The 22825-nt window shown below is 39.0% G+C and overlaps 1 protein-coding gene across 6 annotated transcripts in view; it reads right to left on the bottom strand.

Annotated features, from left to right (window-relative positions):
- TAMM41 (TAM41 mitochondrial translocator assembly and maintenance homolog) overlaps positions 1-22825 on the bottom strand; it is an 85469-nt gene that overhangs the window by 47001 nt on the left and 15643 nt on the right. For all 6 annotated transcript variants that reach the window (XM_066350791.1, XM_066350794.1, XM_066350792.1 and 3 more), the window contains exons 4-5: positions 21711-21861; positions 7115-7260 (exon numbers count right to left, since the gene is read on the bottom strand). In XM_066350791.1, the coding sequence (XP_066206888.1) occupies positions 7115-7260; positions 21711-21861 (297 nt within the window). The remainder of the gene's footprint in view (positions 1-7114; positions 7261-21710; positions 21862-22825) is intronic.

Here is a 22825-nt window from a genome sequence, read left to right as displayed (position 1 = left end):
TGGCAAGGAGCTGTGGCATCCTCCTGAAATCCATCTTATATATGTCTTTAAGCCTTTGTCTATTTTTCATTCAATTTTGTACCATTCCTGCTTGAGACCCTGGAATAGACTCGTCGTGCGGGTCGCGACACCATATGTTGGGCCACAAAACTAACATCAACAAATTCAGGAAGATTGAAATTATACCAAGTTCATAGGCTTTGAAATTAGAATTCAACTATAAAAAGGAAGAAAAGAAATCCACAAAAAATGTGGAAATTAAATAACATACTTCTAAAAAAATGACTGGGTCAAAAAAGAAATAAAAGCAGAGATCAAAAGAGATATACTGACAAATGAAAATGACAACATGACATATCAAAATTTCTGGGATGCAGTAAAAGCAGTAATAAGAAGGAAGTTTATATCAATACAGGCTTATATCAAGAAACAACAGCCTGACCAGGCAGTGGTGCAGTGAATAGAGCGTCGGATTAGGATGTGGAAGACCCAGGTTCGAGACCCTGGGGTTGCCAGCTTGAGTGCAGGCTCATCTGGTTTGAGCAAAAGCTCACCAGCTTGGACCCAAGGTTGCGGGCTCGAGCAAGGGGTTACTCGGTCTGCTGTAGCCCCACAGTCAAGGCACATATGAGAAAGTAATCAATGAACAACTAAGGTGTCACAATGAAAAACTAATGATTGATGCTTCTCATCTCTCTCCGTTCCTGTCTGTCTGTCCCTATCTATCCCTCTCTCTGACTCTCTCTCTGTCTCTGAAAAAAAAAGAGAAACAACAGAGATCCCAAGTAAACAACCTAACATCACACCTTAAAGGAACTAGGAAAAGAAGAATAAAGGCAACCCAAAGTCAGAAGAAAGGAAATAGTAAAAATTAGAGAACTAAATGAAATAGAGAACAAAAACACTATAGAAAAAATTAATATATCAAAGAGCTGGTTCTTTGAAAAGATCAATAAAATTGACAAACCACTGGCTAGACTCACTAAGGAAAAAAGAGGAAGGACTCATATAAATAAAATCCAAAATGAAAGAGGAGAAATTACCACAGACATTATAGATATACAAAAGATCATAGTAGAATATTATGAAAAATTACATGCCACCAAATTCAACAACCTAGAGAAAATGGATAAATTTCTAGAACTATACAATCTTTCCAGACTGAGCCACAAAGAAGTGGAAAACCTAAATAGATCTATAAGCAGGGAGGAAATAGGAACAACTATCTAAAACCTCCCCAAAACAAAAGTCCAGGACCAGATGGCTACACTAGTGAATTCTACTAAACATTCAAAGAAGATTTGGTACCTGTCCTTCCCAAAGCCTTCCAATAAACAGAAGAAGAAGCAACACTCCCTAACACATTTTATGAGGCCAACATATAACCCTCACACCAAAACCTGGCAAGGACAACACACAAAAAAGAAAACTACCAACCAATATCTCTAATGAATACAGATGCAAAATACTAGCAAACCTAATACAACAACACATTAAAAAAATAACACATCGCTGTATCAAGTGGGATTTATTCCAGGAGCACAAGGATAGTTCAATGTATGGAAATTGACTAACATAATATACCACATCAACAAAACAAAGAATAAAAACCATATGATCCTATCAATAGATGCAGAAAAGGCATTCCATAAGATACAACATCTTTTATGTTTAAAACACTCAATGAAATTGGATTAGGAGGAAAGTACCTCAACATTATAAAGGCCATATATGACAAACCATCAGCTATTATCAATTTAAATGGTGAAAAAATGAAGGCTTTTTTTCTAAAATGAGGGACAAAACAAGGCTGCCCACTGTCTCCACCCTTATTCAACATAGTTCTGGAAGTTGTAGCTAGAGCAATCAGGCAAAAGAAAGAAAGAAAAAGCATTCATATCAGGAAAGAAGAAGTAAAGGTATCACTTTTTGCAGATGACATGGTTTCATACATAGAAAACCCCATAGACTCCACCAAAAAACTATTAGAAACAATAAACCAATATAATAAAGTCAAAGGATACAAAATCAATATACAAAAGTCTACTGCTTTCCTGTATACCAACAATGAAACTTCAGAAAATGAACTAAAAAAAATTTCTTTTACAATTGCAATAGCAACAAACAATAAAGTACCTAAAAATAAATGTAGCAAAGGATGCAAAGGACCTATATACTAAAAACTACAAAACATTATTGAAAGAAATTGAAAAAGACACAATGAAACAAAAAAAATATTCCATGTTCATGGATTGGAAGAATGAACATAGTTAAAATGGCTGTATTACCCAAAGCAATATACAAATTTAATGCAAATCCCACTGTCACTCTTTAAAGAAATAGAACAAAAAATTACCAGGTTTGTATGGAACCATAAAAAACCCCGAACAGCCAAAGCAATCCTGAGAAAAAAGAATGAAGCTGGAGGTATCACACTACCTCACTTAAAATTATATTATAGAGCCACAATAATCAAAACACCATGGTATTGGCATAAAAACAGACATACATACCAATGAAACAGAATTGAGAACCCAGAAATAAGGCCACACATATATGGACAAATCATCTTTAACAAAGGAGCCAAAAACATACAATGGAGAAAAGAAAGCCTCTTTAATAAATGGTGTTGGGAAAATTGGAAAACCACATGCAAAAGAGTGAAACTTGATTAAAGTTTGTCTCCCTGCACAAAAATTAATCCAAAATGGATCAAAGACCTAAATATAAGATTCAAAACAATAAATTACATAGAAGAAAACATAGGTACTAAGCTCATGGACTTAAATGGGGGAGAGGACCTGAACAGACACTTCTCCAAGAGGACATACAAATGGCCAACAGGTACATGAAAAGATGTTCATCTTCACTAGCTACTTAAGAAATGCAGATCAAAACTACAATGAGATACCACCTCATACCTGTTAGATTGGCTATTATCAACAAGATAGATAATAAGTGTTGGAGAGGCTGTGGAGAAAAAGAAACACTCATTCACTGCTAGTGGGAATGCAAATTAGTACAACCACTATGGAAGAAAATATGGTGGTTCCTCAAAACATTAAGAATAGAATTACCATATATGACCCAGCAATCCCTCCACTGGTATCTACCTGAAAAAATCGAAAATATTGGTACGTAAAGACACATGCACCCCCATGTTCATCACAGCATTATTCACAGTGGCCAAGACATGGAAACAACCAAAGTGTCCCTTAATAGAGGATTGGATAAAGAAGATGTGGTACATATATACAATGAACTACTACTCAGCCATAAGAAATGATGACATCATGACATTACAACAACACAGATGGACCTTGAGAACATATTGAGTGAACTAAGTAAATCAGAAAAAGCTAAGACCTCCTGTGTGCCCTGGCCGGTTGGCTCAGTGGTAGAGCATTGGCTCGGCATGTGGAAGTCCCAGGTTCGATTTCCGGTCAGTGCCCACAGGAGAAGCACCCATCTGCTTCTCCACCCTTCCCCCTCTCCTTTCTCTCTGTCTCTCTCTTCCCCTCCTGCAGCCAAGGCTCCATTGGAGCAAAGTTAGACAAGGCACTGAGGATGGCTCCATGGCTTCCGCCTCAGGTGCTAAGGATGGCTCCGGTTGCAGTGGAGCAATGCCCCAGATGGGCAGAGCATCGCCTCCTGGTGGGCATCCCAGTAGGACGCATGCAGGAGTCTGTCTGTCTGCCTCCCTGCTTCTCACTTTAGAAAAATACAAAAAAAGCCAAACAAAAAAAGCTAAGAACTGTATGATTTCGCACTTAGGTGGGTTATTAAACTGAGACTTAGGGACATAGATAAAAGTGAAACGGTTACCAGGGGAAAGGGGATGTGGGGGAGGGGAAGGGGACTTGAGTGAATGGGGAGGGGGGAGGAAAGGAGGGGGAAGGAAAGGATGTAAAGAGGGATAAAAAATGATTTGACTTGGGTGATGGGTATACAACATAATCAATAGTTCAAATGCTATAGAAATGTTCACCTGAAATCTATGTACTATTATTGATCAGTCATCCTATTAATTTTCTAAATAAAATTTAATTAAAAATAAATAAAAAAATAAAATTCTTAGGGAAAATTATTTCCAACCTAAAACTTGATAGTCCAAACTTTCAATCACTGCAAGGGCAGGATTTTCAGATGTGCATTGCCTTAAAAAATTTACTTTCCTCACAACCTACGTTAGGAAGGTATACTTCATGAAACTTAAAGTGTAACCATGAAAGAAGCAGATAAAAGATCTACAGAATTAAAAACTAGCACAGTAGAGAGGCAAAAAAATTCTCAGGTGACAATGAAAAGAAGTTGCAAGAGAACAGTAAATTGTGCAGTAAAGTCTCAGAAAGGAAGTGGGAATACAGGGCTCCATGAAAATGTCCCCAAGAAAAACAAGAAACAGAAAATTCCTGCTGAGCTTGTCTATAACAGGAGAAGTTTTACAGAACTGTAAAAAAGTATGAGGCTAAACTAATGACAGGTATGAATAAAACCCAGCAAGTGAAAAAAAATTAGACAATTATTAACTCCAGGAAAAACAAAGTTGTACAGAAAAGGAAATTTCATAGTAGTATATCTCAGCAATGGAGAAAAAGTAAGTTGTCATAATTAAGTAAATATTAAATAGTAACCAACCAGAAATCATGAAATAACTGTGGAGCAAGTGGGAGAGAGGTGGGAAAGTATGTGTGTGTAAACAGTAAAATATTATCATCTTTCACAGTGACAAAAATAAAGTACAAAATTATAAAATTTTAAAAATGATAGTAAAATCATTATTTAGAAATAGGCAGTTAGCCTGACCTGTGGTGGTACAGTGAGTAAAGTGTCAACCTAGAATGCTGAGGTCGCAAGTTCCAAATCCGGACTTGCCTGGTCAAAGCACATATGGAAAGCAACTAAGAATTGGTACTTCCTGCTCCTCCGCCCGCTTTCTCACTCTCTACTCTCCCTAAAATGAGTAAATAAAATCTTCCAAAACATTACTTAAATCAAAGCAAAACAAAAAGAAATATGGAGTTAACCATCAGAAGAATCAGCTAATGAGATAAAAGCAGGTGCCTAGGGAGCAGCACTGAGATGTAGAGAGGTATATAGTACAGAACTCTAACTTTCTGTTATAAACCTTGAGGTACCATTTGGTTTTTAAACCATGTGCGTGCATTACTTTGAGAAGAGTGTAAATTAAAAACAAAAAATCTCAGTCTGAAGCAAATATGGCAAACTCTGCTCAGTGGAGTGGTGGGTATTCTGGGAATTTTTTTTTTTTGTATTTTTCTGAAGTGAGAAGCAGGGTAGGAGGATAGGCAGACAGACAGACTCCCGCATGCCTGACTGGGATCCACCTGGCATGCCCATTAGGGGGCGATGCTTGGCCCCTCTCGGGTGTTGCTCCGCTGCAATCGGAGCCATTCTAGCACCTGAGTCGGAGGCCATGGAGCCATCCTCAGAGCCCAGGCCAACTTTGCTCCAATGGAGCCTTGGCTGCGGGAGGGGAAGAGAGAGAGAGAAAGGAGAAGGGTAAGGGTGGAGAAACAGATGGGCGCTTCTCCTGTGTGCCCTGGATGGGAATCAAACCCAGGACTTCCACACAGCAGGGCCAACATTCTACCGCTGAGCCAACCGGCCAGGGCCTCCGCATTTCTTAATATTTTATTCTTTCCTTATGTTTAAAATTCTTATTTTTAAAAGTTCCCTTTCAGTTCTAAAAATTCCATTAATTTTATTATTATTTTAGTGAGAGAGAGAGAGAGAAAGAGAGAGGGAAAGATAGGGACAGACAGACAGGAAGGGAGAGAGATGAGAATTATCAACTCTTGGTTGTCACCATCTTAGTTGTTCATTGATCACCTTCTCATATGTGCCTTGACCAGGGGGGCTCCAGCTGAGCCAGTGACCTCTTGCTCAAGCCAGCAACCTTGGGCTTCAAGCCAGCGGCCTTTGAGCTCAAGCTAGCAACCATGGGGTCATGTCTATGATCCCATGCTCAAGCCTGTGACCCTGTGCTCAAGCTGGTGAGCCTGTGCCCAATTCCGCGATCTCGGGGTTTCAAACCTGGGTCCTCTGTGTCTCAGGCTGAGCTCTATCCATTGTGCCACCGTCTGGTCAGGCTTTTAAAATTTTTTTAAATTTATTCATTTTAGAGAGGGGAGAGAAAGAAAAAGAGACAGAGAGAAAGAGAGAGAAGGGGAGGGGGGAGGAACAGGAAGCATCAACTTCCATATGTGTCTTGACCAGACAAGGTCAGGGTTTTGAACCAGGGATCTTGTGTTCCAGGCTGACGCTTTATCCACCGCACTACCACAGGTCAGGCAATTTTATTATTCAATATAATTTTAGTGGCCCTATTATTTGGAAGAAAAGCATAAAAGGTAAAATAATGTGTTCTTTATGCTAAAAATTTTTTAAAACTGAGGTTTCTATAATGTTAAAAAAACCTCAAGTCCAAATTATTTTTCTCAAAGGAAAAGTTTTTAGTATTTATTTTCAAATACTTAATATTAATTTTAAAATACCTTGAAAGTTTTGTTTAATGTATTAAACAGTTTTAAGATATAATATACATATATAATAAATGGCAGATAAAAACAAGCTTCAGAATAATATGTATGAGTCCATTTATGTAAAACAAAACCAAACAAAAAAAACACCAAAATGCTTCATACATGTGTAAAGGTACAAATATTTATATATACAAAAATTCATGCAAAATAATCTGGAAGAATAAATGCCAAACTGTTAGAAAGCTTACCTCTGGGGAGGTAAATGGGATTAGAGACAGAAAAAAGGTAATCTGAGAGTTGATTTTCACTTATTTTTGACTGGTAATATACAGAGTAAGAATTTCAAATGGCAAAAGAGATATATTTGGTGGAGACAAGCCTTGTTCCACATGCCAGCCTCTGGTGCCCTTCTCCAAAGGTGGCCTCTTATTATCAGTCTCTTTTGTTACTTTTTTTAGCATTATTCCCAATATACAGAAGAACATGTTTATATATAAAGCTTACTTTTAAAAATATGTTATTACATTAGTTACACTGCTCTAACTCTTACTTTCCCCCTTAAAATAGATCTTGCTTTAGAAACAGTAGAAGTTATTTTCCACAGTTACCTCCAGTCTGCCTTGCTGGATTTTATACACCACTTGTGGATTCTCCTGTAGTATGTTGCCATACAGCTCACGAAAGTGGGCTACGTTGGGCTTTACAATATTCAACACTTTTGCCTTATCCTCTCCAACCGCCATCCGAAAGTCGCCTGGTTAAAACAAACGGAAAAACAAATTTTCCATTGATAATCCACATTCTGACCTATGGACTACAGCCCCACTTTGATACTGCACTAGTTCAAAATGGCAGTATCCCTCATTCAAAACATTTCCTTTTCCTCCTTAAAACCATGAACTCATCGCCCAAGGAATGAAGGCACTTACTTGGGGAAAAAAAGAAAGCATTTCAAATCATAAAGCCCTCTATAACAATTAAAATATAGTTACCTAAGTACAAAAGGTAATCATCATCGAGAGGCTAATCTGTTTTTGTTTTTCCAATGCAAAGCTTCTGTACTTACAAACTTTCATCTTGTGAACAAGCATGGAGACAGGGGCTGTATCACCTTAGACGTGTCCCTGTCACTACTCAGCATGGACATGTTTCCATGAGGGCTTTTGAGGTGGTTTATGAATATAAACACCTGATTATATTTGCTAAAGGCAAAAGCAGTGAGTGTTAAAAGTACTAGTATCTTGTTTACATTTAAGATGAACTTGAAAGCAGATATAATTAAAATTTTTTTAAAAAATTTTTATTTATTGATTTTAGGAGAGAGGAAGGGAGAGAGAAATACAGAAACATTGATCTGTCCCAGTATGTGCCCTGACCAGGGATCGAACCAGCAACCTCTGTGCTTAGGGGCAATGCGCTAACCAACCGAGCTATCTGGTTAGGACATAATTTTTAAATTTTTAAGTGGAGAGAAATGAGAATGATACATTTGCTTATGGAATGAATTAAGCTGCAAAATAAATAATTCTGAAGGACAAAGAGCAACTTTTGAAACAAATTTGAAGTGCCCTCTCCTTCCTATGCCACTGACAATTATTAGTAAGATATGGAGTGGGGGAAAGGTAATAAAATGGTAAAACTTGAGTGAATGCCTATTGGGCTAATGTTAATTCAAGGCTGGTGCCCTGGCTGGATAGCTCAGTTGGTTAGAGCAGTGGTCCCCAACCCTCGGTCCGCATTTGGTACCGGTCCGCAGAGAAAGAATAAATAACTTACATTATTTCTGTTTTATTTATGTTTAAGTCTGAACGATGTTTTATTTTTTAAAAATTACCAGATTCCCTCTGTTACATCCGTCTAAGACTCACTCGACTCACTCTTGATGCTTGTCTCGGTCACGTGATACATTTATCTGTCCCACCCTAAAGGCAGGTCCGTAAAAATATTTTCTGACATTAAACCAGTCTGTAGCCCAAAAAAGGTTGGGGACCACTGGGTTAGAGCATCGTCCCAAAGCACAGAGGTTGCCGCTTTGTTCCCTGGTCAGGGGACATGTAGGAATGGCTCTGTGTTCCTGTCCCTCTCTCTCTCTACTAAAATCCATTACTTTCTCACTGAAATCAATAAATTAAAAAATTTTTTTTTTTAAATTCAAGGCTGGGCACATGTGAGGACCTCCCAGGTGAAGCTTGGTAAGAGCAATGGCTAAAACCTTTGTTGGACAGATAGTTGTCTAGGACAGCAATAAAGTAGCAAGTACGTAGCATAGGCAAATAATCCAGCTACTGAGGAATCCCCTGGGACAAGGTGACAATTTGATTTATTTTCCAAACTAGGTCACTTTTGAGGGTGAAGGGAGCACTATGAATAATTCCACCAAGACAAGTACAAACAAACTAGGCAAATCAGGACAAATGATTACCCTCGTCGATTTATTTTTTGGGGGTAAAAAGGGTGGGGCTGAAGGGAGGGATCATCAAAATCATTACATGACACCACAGATTTTCCTAGAGCAAAAAAAATCTGTTAGTTTGTATTAGAAAAACTAAAAAGGTACTCAAAAGTATACATACTTCATTAAGGAATAAATTATGCCTGTTTTTAAAACCCACTTATGCTACTACAACCTGGTGGAAAGCAGCTGGGGACTGCAAACTCAGAAAAACATACAAAAAGCTCAGGAACCCAGCTTTCGTGATATGAGTTCTGACTCTTCAAGGCAGTGAGCAGAATAAGTCATAATAAGCTGCCCAAATATGGATGAACTTGTTTTTTTTTTCTCACTATTATTTTAAAAGGAAAGAGAGTTAAAGAGTTAAAACCTGAGATCACTGCTGTTGACATCATAAATTGCTAAAATCCATCTTTGGAGAGCAAGCCTAAAGAAATAAACTGAAACAGAGGTTAAGAGGTAAAGTTTACTGAGCATCTGCTAAGTGCCAGGCACTGTTCCTATTGCTTTGCTGCATTTCTTCATTTAATCTGCACAGCTATCCCCTCAAGAGATACTATTCCAACCCCATTCAGCATCAAGGCAACAAAGACAGAGATGTAGTAAACTGCTGAAGATTTCCAAGGAGCTAAGTCAATACACTACATACATACAACTGTTCACTGAAGTACTATCTATAATATTGAAATACTAGAAGCAACCCAATTGTTTAACAATAGGGGAGTGGATGAACTATGATGGTATACCCATACCCTACCATGGAACAGTATACAACTATTAAAAGTTGCAGTACTCACACAGCACAAGATGGAAAATGATCATATAAGAAAAAAAAAATACAAACGTTTGAGAAAAGAATTTTGTAAAAAAACAGGAAAAACAAGACAAAAGGATTATATTAAAAATGGTTATTTCTACTCTAACAAGATATACATTTATTGTGGATTTTTGTGGGTATGTGTGTTTTACATTTGCTACCATGTTTAGTCTAATTCAGGGGTCCCCAAACTTTTTACACAGGGGGCCAGTTCACTGTCCCTCAGACCGCTGGAGGGCCGAACTATAAAAAAAACTATGAACAAATCCCTATGCACACTGCACATATCTTAAAGTAAAAAAACAAAACAGGAACAAATACAATATTTAAAATAAAGAACAAGTAAATTTAAATCAACAAACTGACCAGTATTTCAATGGGAACTGTGCTCCTCTCACTGACCACCAATGAAAGAGGTGCTCCTTCCAGAAGTGTGACGGGGGCCGGATAAATGGCCTCAGGGGCCGCATGCGTCCCGTGGGCCATAGTTTGGGGTCCCCTGGTCTAAATTATTCCCAATTTTACAGATGAGAAAGAAGAGTGAGGTACAGGATCCAGCTGCCTTTCAATATCAGGGAAGTGACATTTGAGGTGACTATTTTACTCCACTTTGTAATTTTCCTCCATGCCCTCACTTATGTAATATTGGCATATTACTTCTAGCATTTTAAAATAAATTCACAGGATACAGATATGTGATGATGTGGCAAATGTGAATGGAGAGGAAGCTGGATTTCAAGTGTGTAAACCTGTAGGCTTTTATTTAGAGACAATAAATGGATTCTATTGATCTGTGAGGGGATGAAATGTCATCAAACGCTGAATCTAACATGGTTGACTCTGAAGAGAAAGATCAGTTTGGATCACTGTTGAGTTCTAAACACTTGTGTCATTTCTTCTCCTTCTATACATTCACTGACCAAAAATTCTTATACTTTCTGAGAGAGAGAGATTGCATTTTACCAAACTAATTCAAATCCTCCCAAAAGAACCTGGAAAATACTCCGGAGCCTCTGAGAATAAGGACAGGAGCTTACTCATCTCTGGCTCCCCAGCTCCTTGCACACTGCCTGGCACATGGGAGGCACATCAATATCTGCTGAACTGAATTTCTCCAACTGCAGTGCAGCAGGACTAGCTCAGCCATAGGCAACAGCAAGCAAATGGGATTATTACCCATTTCTTCAGAACACACAGCATGAACCAGCATCTGATCATAAGAATAAATTTTTCTTACCTCCAGAGATGTTTGCAACAAAACACAAAAATTGAGTAAAACTAACTGCTGACTTTTATTTTATGACTCTATTGATGGGTTTAACTCTTGACTGCTCAAGCCAATCTAATAAAATGGGTAACCAAAAGGATTATTTCTCTTTGACTCTGAAATGAGACAAACCCAGAGATTTATAAACCATCAGTAGTTGGCCTGCCATCAGTGGTTAGGGACATTATGGATGTAGGGATGTGAGGGGCTGTGAAGTACAGTGGAAAGGCTTTCAAGTCTGACAATGTCCATGGTGACTGGAGATGAACTTTCTGAATTAGTTTCCTTCTTTATAAAATGGCTATCACAATTGTACTAACCTTACAAGATTGCTTTTAGATTTAAACAAGTTAATGTATTTGAGAATGCTTTGTAAATAGTTAAGCATATATTGTTATCCTTCACCCCCCACCCTCTCTCTCATACACACACACACACACACACACACACACACACACACACACACACACACACACACAAATATGATGGGCAAAGGACAGGGGGTAGAGAAAGCTGAGTCTTTGAAGATAACAACTGGTTAACTTTATTACCTCTTGACTAACTGCAATACTGCTGTCATTTCAGTTCAAAAAATATTTGGATGGGGCCCTGGCCGGTTGGCTCAGTGGTAGAGCGTCGGCCTGGTGTGCAGAGGTCCCGGGTTCGATTCCCGGCCAGGGCACACAGGAGAGGCGCCCATCTGCCTCTCCACCCCTCCCCCTCTCCTTCCTCTCTGTCTCTCTCTTCCCCTCCCGCAGCGAGGCTCCATTGGAGCAAAGATGGCCCGGGCGCTGGGGATGGCTCCTTGGCCTCTGCCCCAGGCGCTAGAGTGGCTCTGGTCGTGGCAGACCTACGCCCTGGAGGGGCAGAGCATCGCCCCCTGGTGGGCAGAGCATTGCCCCCTGGTGAGTGTGCCGGGTGGATCCCGGTCGGGTGCATGCGGGAGTCTGTCTGACTGTCTCTCCCCGTTTCCAACTTCAGAAAAATACAAAAAAAAAAAAAATTTGGATGGCTACAAAGTACAAGGAGCTGTGCCAGACATTGGAGATATAAAGATACCTACCTAAGGCAGCAAGTGACATAAAAACATGTGTTTAAGAACAGTAGCCCAAACTGAAGGTTCATATGGCAAAATAATATTCATTTTTAACAGTTTTTGGAGGCATAATTTATATACCATATAATTCACTTATGTAAAGTATACAATTCAATGTTTTTTTAGCATATTTATAGAGTTATGCAACTATCTAATTTTAGAAACTTTTGGCCTCCCTAAAGGAAATGCTGTATCCATTATCAGTCACTCTCCATCTCCTTCCACCCTTACACCCCCAGCCCTTGGCAAAGATAATCTACTTTCCGTCTCTATAGACTTGTTGATTTTGGACATTTTATATAAATGAAATTATACAACATATGGTCTTTTCTGACTTAGCATCTGCTTTCAAAGTTCATGTTGTAGCACCCATTGGTACTTATTCCCATTTATGGCTAAATAATATTCCACTGGATAAATGTGCCACATTTGATTTACCCATTCCTCAGTTGATGAACATTCGGGTTGTTTCCAGTTTTAGGCTATTTATTACAAAAAATGTTGCTATGAACATTTGTGTACAAGTTTTTAAAAAATTTTTTTAAGGATTTTATTTACCCATTTTTATTGGAGGGAGAGAGAGAGGAAAGAGATAGAACAGGGGAAGGAGCAGGAAGCATCAACTCCCATATGTGCCTTGATAGGCAAGCCCAGGGTTTTGAACCGGCAACCTCAGCATTCAGGTTGACGCTTTATCCACCGTGCCACCAGAGGTCAGGCTGTGTACAAGTTTTTGTGTGGATATATGTTCTCATTTCTATAGGGCAGATACCTAGGAGTAGAACTGCTGGATCATAGGATAACTCTGTTTAATATTTTGAGAAACTGACAAACTGTTTTCCAAAGTAGCTGTACCATTTTATAATCCCACCAGCAATGTATCAGGGTTTCAATTTCTTCACATCCTCATCAATACTTGCTCTTGCTCTTGTCTTTTTTTCTTAATTTGTTCATTTTAGAGAGAGGAGAGAGAGGGAGAAAGAAGAGGGAGAGGAGCAGGAAGCATCAACTCCCAGATAAGCCTTGATCAGGCAAGCCTAGGGTTTCGAACCTGCGACCTCAGGGTAAACAGGTTGATGCTTCATCCACAGCACCACCACTGGTCAGGCTTGTCTATCTTTTTGATTATAGCTGTTGTAGTGTATGCGAAATGGTGTCTCTGTGGTTTTGACATTTTCTTAATGACTAATGAGGTTGAGCATCTTTAATATGCTTATTTGCTATTTGTATACTCTTTTAAAAAATGTCTGTTGCCCTGACCGGTTGGCTCAGCGGTAGAGCGTCGGCCTAGCGTGCGGAGGACCCGGGTTCGATTCCCAGCCAGGGCACACAGGAGAAGTTAGACATCCAACTTCATTCTTTTACATGTGGACAAAATATACCGCTCACAAAAATTAGGGGATATTTCAAAATGAATATAGAGCGATAAAATATCCCCTAATTTTTGGGAGCAGTATATTTATTCAAAGATGACCAAGGCGGTATTTGTAGGAAGCAGTCTATTACACAATTTAAAATGCATCCTCAAAATTATCTCCATGGCTGCAGAAGACTAACTCAGATGTGGAAGGGAATGAAATAAAAATAGATAGTTGATATACTTAGTGATATAAATTTCAATTACTTTTTCTTTTACATACTTTACAGAACACAAAATGGAAGGGTGTGGGGAGGGATGAAGAGAAATCAAGTTTATAACGCTGGTTCAGGAAGGAACCAATATCAGAACCATTCAACCATCCATCCATTCATTTGTCATTTACTGAGCATCAGGTCAGCATTGGAATAGAATGAGCTAAACAAGACAAAAATTTCTACCCTGTCCATTCAGTGGTGGAACATAGACCAAAGACAAACAAAGCTACAAATAAAATAAATAGTATTTCAGGTGGTGGAAAGTATTGTGAAGAAAACAGAAGCAGAAAAAAGATGAGAAGGAGTGGAGGATGAGCCACAAAGGTCTCTGAGGGAAGAGTGTCCCAGCTGTGAACCAGGAATAACAATCACTATGACAGACCCTTTGCATAACAGTGAAGGGTTAAGAGTGAGGATTCTAGAACCAGACCACCTGTGTTCAAAGCCTAGCTTGGCCCTTACAAGATACATGACCCAGGATAAGCTACTTAACTCCTCTAGGCTTCAGCACCTCAAATGTAAAATAGACGTAATAGTTCATAATTTCAGGGATTAAATGAGTTAATGCATGTAAAACATCTAAACAATACCTGACAGGTGTGTACTAGAATTATTGGCAGGATCACTTCATAAATTATATAATTGTCTAATGCTATGCTGTACATCTGAAACTAATACAAAACATTAAATGTCATCTGTAATTGAAAAATATAATTAAAAAAGTAACAATATCTGGCAAACAGTAAGTAATCCATAAATGTTAGATATTACTAATAAATAATATTCTTTTAGGAGTGTTGTACTTTCAGAAATTAGCAAGTGACAAGTGCAAAGAGTTCCAACTGAGTCTTCAGCAAAAGCTGATCTGGTCAAGCATAGAGAAATATGCTTCCAAATTACTGAAATACCTAATCCTCAACATGAAAGGCATCACATGACACTGCTTGCAAGGTTTCAGATAGTGTGACTATCATGGAATAAATCTTAATAGCTCTCACTCCAGAAAAAAAATTTCCGTACTGACTTTTACCAGGATCCAGAAATGAGGATGTTTACTCACACTTTAGAGCTCTGGCACCCACTTCTAATTTTTTTCTCCAAGAATCACTCAACTGGCAATTAAACTTCTTCACTGCTTTGTCTTATTCCTAGAAGTTCAATTTGACATTGAAAGAAACCCATTCTCTCTCTTACACAAGAGTGCTTGAAGGTGTTTTTCATTCCTAAGAACTGTAAAGGGCCAAATAAATCCACCTGACCTCAATATTCTGCTAATTTTGACAGACATTATATATCAACATGTAAGAAGTTCTGTAATTCTTTTTTTTTCTGTAATTCTTATAATTACATAATTGCACTTTGGAGAACATGTCCAAGGAAGTCAGTGCCCCCTGAGCCCCCTTCTCCTACTAAAGTAAGTTGTCCAAAGTGATTCATAGTAGTGTCATTAATAAAACAATGATAAATAGAGCCGACTTGAGTGTCCCTCAATCACTGAACGACTGAGCAAAACACGGTATCTCAACCTGGGAAAACCTATATATAGCCATCAATAAAACATAATAGCAATAAATAATTATAGCAATCATTTTCTGAGCACCAACTATCAGTGAGGTACGATGCTGGAGGCTTTTATACATATAATCTCATTGAAAACCTTTTTATATGATATTTCCATTTTACAAATAAGAAAACGGGGCTCAAAAAGGTTAAGCACATCTACAAAGCTAGTATTCACATTGAAGTCTGAATGTAGTATTTACTTTTCTGTTGTCTATTACATCAAATGGCTGTGTTAATTCAAACATATATCTAAAGTAATAATATTGAGCATTTACTATGTGCCAGGCATTGTGCTAAGCACTTTATGTGATTTAATTTAACCTGTATAAACATCTTCTTTAGAGATAAAGTAATTGAGTTGTAAGGAAACAAGAAACTTGCCCAAAGATGGAAAGTTAATTAAGGGTACATTTAAGATTTGAAGCCAGGCATCTGACTCCAGAGCCCCAACTTTAAACATTTCACTAAGGCTGCCTTCCATGAATTAATATCATGTTTTAAAAAAACCCAAAATTCAAAATAGGATGCTTAATTCAAGTAGTTAAGGCTTTAATGCTAATTACAGTATTATCATGTAAAGCTGCTCACCTCACTGAGGCGCTGCTCTAGTCCAAGCCCTCATCATCATTCACCTTGCCCTTCTTGCCAACAAATACGTACAGGCTGCCTACTATGAGCCACACAGTGTTCCAGAGACGGAGGATACAAGGATGACCAGACACGGACATTGTCCAAACTATACCCCAGCAGGCTCCTCTCTGCCTGGACAGCTCTCATCTGGGCTCTGCTCACCGGTCCTCATATGTTGGTGCTTAGTTCAAATGTCATCTCCTAGAGAGGTCTTCCCCGAGGCCACATTCACCTTCTTCCCATTCTAGTGCTGCCACTGTTTGCTGTCCTACTTTTCAACTGGAATGAAAGTCCCATGAGGGCTGGGATCATGCCTGCCTTATTTACTTCCTTTGTCTTCAGAACTTAAAAGACTGCTTGGCATAGAGAAGACTCTTGTAATTATTTGCTGAATGAATAAAACTTTTCCCTGATTTTGTTTCTCTGCCTCCTACACAGGGCTAGCAAAATGATCTTTTCACGATAACAAATCTCAGAATACCTTATTTTTTTCTTTAGGTGAGGAGGGGAGATAGTAAGGCAGACTCCCGCATGCACCCTGACTGGGATCCACCTGGCAATCCCATCTGGGGTCAAAGCTTGAGTACCTGAAGCTGATGTGCTCAGAGCTATTCTCAGCACCTGGGGCCATACTTGAACCAACTGAGCCACTGGCTGCAGGAAGGGAAGAGGGAGAAAAGGGGGAGGGGGTGGAGAAGCAGATGGTCGTTTTACCTGTGTGCCCTGACTGGGAATTGAACCCAGGATGTCCATTACCAGGCCCACGTTCTATTCACTGAGCCATTGGCCAGGGCCCAGACTATCTTGCAATGCCTGAAAATTTCTATGGATCCTAGTTGTGTACAGCTTGTCAAATTCCTTTTTTTTTTTTCACTTTGTATTCAGTGCCCTGCCCAACCTGGCCTGGGTCCAACCTCTTCTTCCAAAATACCAGAGAAGCAGTGAAGATAAATGGTTAAGAGGGTTGGCTAAATTTCAGCTCCAACACCTACTAACTTAGCAGATTGCCAACCCTGGACAGAACTGGGCCTTAGTTTTCTGTAAAATGTGGCAATAATACAGCTCCCAAATCAATGGGTTGTTTTGTGAGGATTAAACTATGGTAGTTTCCAGATCAAAAGTATTGGGAGTCACCTAACCAGTGGTGGCGCAATGGATAGAATGTCAATCTGGGACTCTGATCCGACGTCCCAGGTTCGAGACCCCAAGGTTGCCAGCTTGAGAGTGAGATTGCTGGCTTGAGCATGGGATCATTGATATGATCCTATGGTCACTGGTTTGAAGCCCAAGGTCGCTGGCCTTAAGCAAAAGGTCACTGGCTCAGCTGCAGCCCACTGACTCCCTGTCAAGGTACGTATGGGAAGCAATCAATGAACAACTAAAGTGCTGCAACTAGTTGATACTTCTCATCTTTCTCCCTTTCTTTCTTTCTCTCTCTCAAAAAAAAAGGTATTGAGAGTCATTTATGGCATAAAATAATAAATGCTATTTACTCCTGTCACAAGCCTTGTACTTTAGTCACATCAATCTTCTCCTTCTTCGTTAAACAAGCCATGTTCCTTCACAAACCCCATTTCCTCTTTCACACGTGTTACTTTGTAAGTCTACCACTGACTCACTATGACTGCATATGTTGATTGATGTGAAGTTCCTTAGAACAAAAATTATATAGTCAAATTTTTTAAGGTATGAAATGCTGATTCACTTGATAAATGTTAAACCAGGATCATTACCTACAATTAGTCATTTTAATAGTTTGTACTTACAGAAAGTTCAAGGTGAATTTTAAAGTTTATTTGGTTTTCCTTTTCTATTTTCTTAAATGCTGAATTCTAAGAATAACTGAAGGATTAGAAAACTTTCCTCCCCATTTTTCAGGCTCTCATCTTCCACCTACTCCTTTCTCACCATCATTTACAACAATACCATAGATACTGACCCCAGGGCAGTCAAAGTGACACTTAAGTACTACATTAAATGTCGGGGCTATTAATATAACTAATAATAACTGCTAGACCTTGCCTCTGCCAGTAATTACTGGCAGAAACTTGTCCAGTCACATGGAGAAACACTGTGTTTTCTGTCCCTTGCACACCCACCCCTCTACCCCTTCTAGGGAGAAATGTTGAACTTCACAAGTTAGGGACAACATATAATCTCTGAACTGGAAATATATGAAAGTGTCAATGTTGTAAATAAAATGAGATTGGTAGGTAATTTAAAGTTCAGAATATTCTGAGAGTTTGGGAGGTTTGAGTGGTTTGCCAAAGGGATAGAATCTGATCCACTCAACGACAATGGGTTCTCAGAAACCTAGGAAAGGCAGGAGGAAAAGCTCGCCTTTCACCACATCACCTGGGGCAAGTCTCATACCTATGAAAGATGTCTACCTGCAGGGTTTAGATCCTCCTATTCTAGTCTAATTCCAGTATATTATAGACTAGGTAGCCATTAATTATACTGTATCCTGGCTTAGGAACAACCATCATACATAATGTTGTTTCAATGGGAAAGTATATTCCCAGTTCTAAATAACTGGCTTTGGAAAAAGTCTCATTCATAAGCTAGCGACTATAGAGAGTTGTAACCAGTTCCCTCTGGAGAGGATTTCCCAAGAATTGTAGCCTAAGTTTTGCAGTAAGAAGAAGCCAACCACACTGAAATGAGTAATGTAGGATACTTGGCCAAATTCTCAGATCCAAATCTGGGTTAAGCAATAAATAATTTAAAGGCAAGAAAACAAGAGGAGACTAGATGAGAAAGGGAATGACTGGAGTCTGACACACCAAGATTTGAAACCTGGCTCTTGGGAAGCAACTCCCTTTCTCTGACAGCCTCTCTCCCAACAGCCCAGGGCTGCTCTTTATCACTTTAAGATCTCAGCTTAGATGTCAACACTGTCAAAAAGCCTTCCTTGACTATCCACTATGAAGATGGACCCACCCTCAACCTGATTTATTTACTTCTCATAGCATTTAACCACTATCTGAAGTTACCATATAGCTTATTGTCAGTCTCTCCCTAAAAGAACAAAATCTCCATGAAGTATTTCACTCATGTCATGCTAACTAGAGTATACCTAGGGCCTAGCACAGCATGTGGCACATGGAAGAATAAATATTTGTTAAAACAAATAGGCTATTGTGTGAGGATTCAATGGTAGAATAAATTACCTATCTACCTACCTTTTTGTGTCTTGTACAGTGCTGCTATACAGTAGATCTTAATAAATATTATAAAGGAAACAAAATGGAGAATGATACTGCTATGAGTCACCAAGTATTTACCAAACAACTTGGATATGTCTCAGAGCACAGGAGAAACCAGGAGTATAAAATATGAGTCTGCCAGGATGCAAAGCAAAAATCTGCTGAAGGTTGATATTATCCTGAATGCTAACTTGAAGTCTATTAATAGGGGAAAGCAGTTATTTCATTTGATAAACATTTTTTGTTAATGTTCAGAATTTATAGAAAAGTCCTAGAAGCTGCCTAATACTATGCTGATGTTGATGACGTGGGGAAAAAATATGGAAGCATGGTTGTGGTGTGGGCAAAGTAGAGAATAGTTCTGCATTTTCTTCCACAGAAAATAAAAGGCTTCTGGTCCACCTTTTTCACAGGGAGCAAGGCCAGAGAATTACCCTAACAAAGTGACCCCTTTCCCCATGTTTTGTCCTCCCCCACTTTCATCTCAACAGCAGGGATGCTGCCACATCAAGGTGCAAGCAACTGAAGATGGAGGTAATTTCACTTCCTTTCTCCCCAGTGTTGTAATTATAGTATGATCATGCTAGACACATTTTGGGAAAAACACTGAAGAACAAGACCTTTAAGGTCTCTTTCAGCATTACATTTCCATGAAATCTTATCTGTACAGGGATTTAGAAAATGAACAAACTGCTTTTGCAATATTTTGGGCATAAAGTTTTTTGACTCATATTTAAAAGTTGGAAAAAAGGATATTTACTTAAGATAGTGGTGTTTAAACTATTTTTTAAGTAGAAGACTTTTTCGTAAATGCAGTTTTATACAGCTCCTTAGTACCTGGAAAGACAAGTGTGGCACTCCCTCCACTGGTGGAAGCTAAGGTGAGGGTCAGGGCTCTCTCCTCTCAGCTCCCCCCTGCCCTCTGAAGGAGCCCCTGACATCTCTGAGGAACACCCTGGTTAAGGGGAAAGGGAAAGGAAGTGAATCCTTAGGTAGAAAAATAAATGGGAAAGAAGGGAAAGCTTTCCTTAATGTGGAGGAAGAGGTGAAGTTGGAAGGTTACCATTTTGTAACCATCACAGTAAAGAGATGGGTTTGAGCAAGAATCGTCAATGGGTGCGTGACCTAGGAGGAAAAGGTTGATAAGGAAAGGATATGTGCATGATCTTCAAATGTCTCCCCATAAATTGTTTAGAAGTGAGAAAAACACTGTTTACCAGGGTACAAACATCACTAGTGTGTAGACTTCAAAAATGTGAATGTCATGTAAGACCAAGAAAGGCTGAGGACGTATTCCAGATTAAAAGATATAAGAGACATGACATCTCATACAATATATGATCCCTGACTCGCTCATGTACTGGAGGAAAACATGCTATAAAAATTATTGGGACACCTGACAACATGTGAACTATGGATTGCCAATTTAATAAAAGTACCGAATCTGTGTAAAATTTCCTGAATTTGAAAACTGTACTATTGGTTATGTAAGAAAGTGTCTCTGTTCTTTGGAAACACATATTAAAGTATCTGGCCTAAAGGGAACATAATAGCCTGACCAGGCGGTGGCGCAGTGGATAGAACATCAGACTGGGACATGGAGGACCCAGGTTCGAAACCCTACAGGTCACTGGCTTGAGCACAGGCTCATCCAGCTGAGCACAGGCTCATCCAGCTTGAGCGCGGGCTCACCAGCTTGAGTGCAAGGTCACCGGCTTGAGCATGGGATCACAGACATGACCCCATGGTCGCTGGCTTGAGCAAGTGGTCACTCACTCTGCTGTAGCCTCCAGGTCAAGGAACATATAAGAAAGCAATCAACAAATAACTAAGGTGCCACAACGAAGAATTGATGCTTCTCATCTCTCTCCCTTCCTGTCTGTCCCTATCTGTCCCTCTATCTGTCCCTCTCTCTGTCTCTGTCACAAAAAAAGGGGGGGAACATAATAAATGATCTACTCTCAAATAATTAGGAAAAAACCCAAACTAATACAGTGTATTTACACATGAAGGGAGAGCAGTGGCTCTCAGAGTGAAATGCCTGAAAGAGTATCAGCATTACCTAGGAACTTGCTAGAAATACAAATTCTTGGGCCCTACCCCAGACCTGCTAAAATCAGCTCTGGGAGTGGGCCCAGCAGTCTATTTTAAAAGCCCTCCAGGGGATTGCACACTAAGGTTTGAAAACCACCGATACAGAGAGAATGATAAAACAAATGTTAAAACTTGTAAATCTGGGAAGAGAGCATATGGGTTTTCTGTGCCATCACTGAAACTTTTCTGTAAGTTTAAAATTGTTTAAAAATAAAAATTAAGAATAGCAACAAAAAAAAGATTACCCTAGGGTAATTTAGGTACAGATGTGGAGAGGAAGAGACTTTGGAACCACTGAGTTTTGCAGTAACCTACACAGGAAGTAATGGGATTCAGAACTAAGGTCGCTGCAGCTCCAGTGCAGGGAGAGCAGGGGGGTGTTTACAAGGTCTTCAAACAACAAATCTTCTTGCACAAAACATGGGCACCAAACCTACTAACCTGAATAGGAGAGTCCGGCAATCTCTATAAAAAGGTCTTCTTCAGAAAAGCTTTCAGGAAGCATGAGGAAAGCAGTAGTCACAGCACTCTTCAGATTTTTATCTAGGGCTGACCTAAGAGTAATATTCTCATTCAGTGCTACGATTTTCACCTGAAAAAAGCAGGACATTCAGAAGAAAAATTCCAGAAAAGTACTGCTTAAGCTAAGGGTATTACACATGCAATGGAACTGTCTCAAACTTAGCCCTGAAGATCTTGGAATATTAGGCCAGTTGACACAAAATAATTATTATTCTAATAAGCAATCCCAGAATCTTCTGTTTTGTGCCAAAATCAGAGAAATCATGATAGGAAGAAAAATAAATAAATACTTCTCTTAAATGGGTTTAGAAATGTAATAAATGTCCTTTGGGAAATTTAACATTTATTTTACAATCTTATTGTTCTTCACTTAATTTTATGGTGGATAAAGGCATTTTACTTCTTTATTTAGAATTCAACTCTTCTGTTATTCATACATAACCTGAGTAGCTTCATGCTCTATTTTTTAACTGATTTTAAACTTGACCAAAGAAAAAGAAAATTAGCTGCAGTAGAAACACATGGGTTTGGGGCACAGGATGGGCTCAAGTCTAGGTATTTACTAGCTGTATAAATTTGGGGAAATTACTTAACTTCTCATCTATAAAATGAGGATAACAGACATGCATCAAAGAACTATTACAAAGATTGAATGAGATAATAAATGTAAATGACCTACTATACTAGTGAATGTCTTGATCAATAAAAACAATTTTTTCTTCTGAATCCATAGCAGAAGCTGCTTTGACTTTCCCCAAATTAATGAAAATATAAATTGCTCTAGCCTGTTCTGAGATTCTAGGTTTTAAAGACTGCACTGTAGTTAAAAGAATTCATTCAAGTCCCAGCTTCAAATCTTACTAGCTCTGTGACTATGGCCATAATTCCTTAGTAAAATGGGGTTAATACAGGATTAAGCTAATACGGTTGCTGGGAAGATTAAATGAGATATTACATATGATCCCTTAGCTGAAGTGAGCTTCCTTATGTGTTTCTTAGTGCACACCGCAAGAGTTTCTCTGGGCCAGAGTTTC

This window comes from Saccopteryx leptura, chromosome 10 (genome assembly GCF_036850995.1).
Source record: "Saccopteryx leptura isolate mSacLep1 chromosome 10, mSacLep1_pri_phased_curated, whole genome shotgun sequence".
Taxonomy (NCBI): domain Eukaryota; kingdom Metazoa; phylum Chordata; class Mammalia; order Chiroptera; family Emballonuridae; genus Saccopteryx; species Saccopteryx leptura.
Note: the sequence above shows the minus strand (reverse complement) of the source record. Positions and strands in the feature narration are given on the sequence as shown.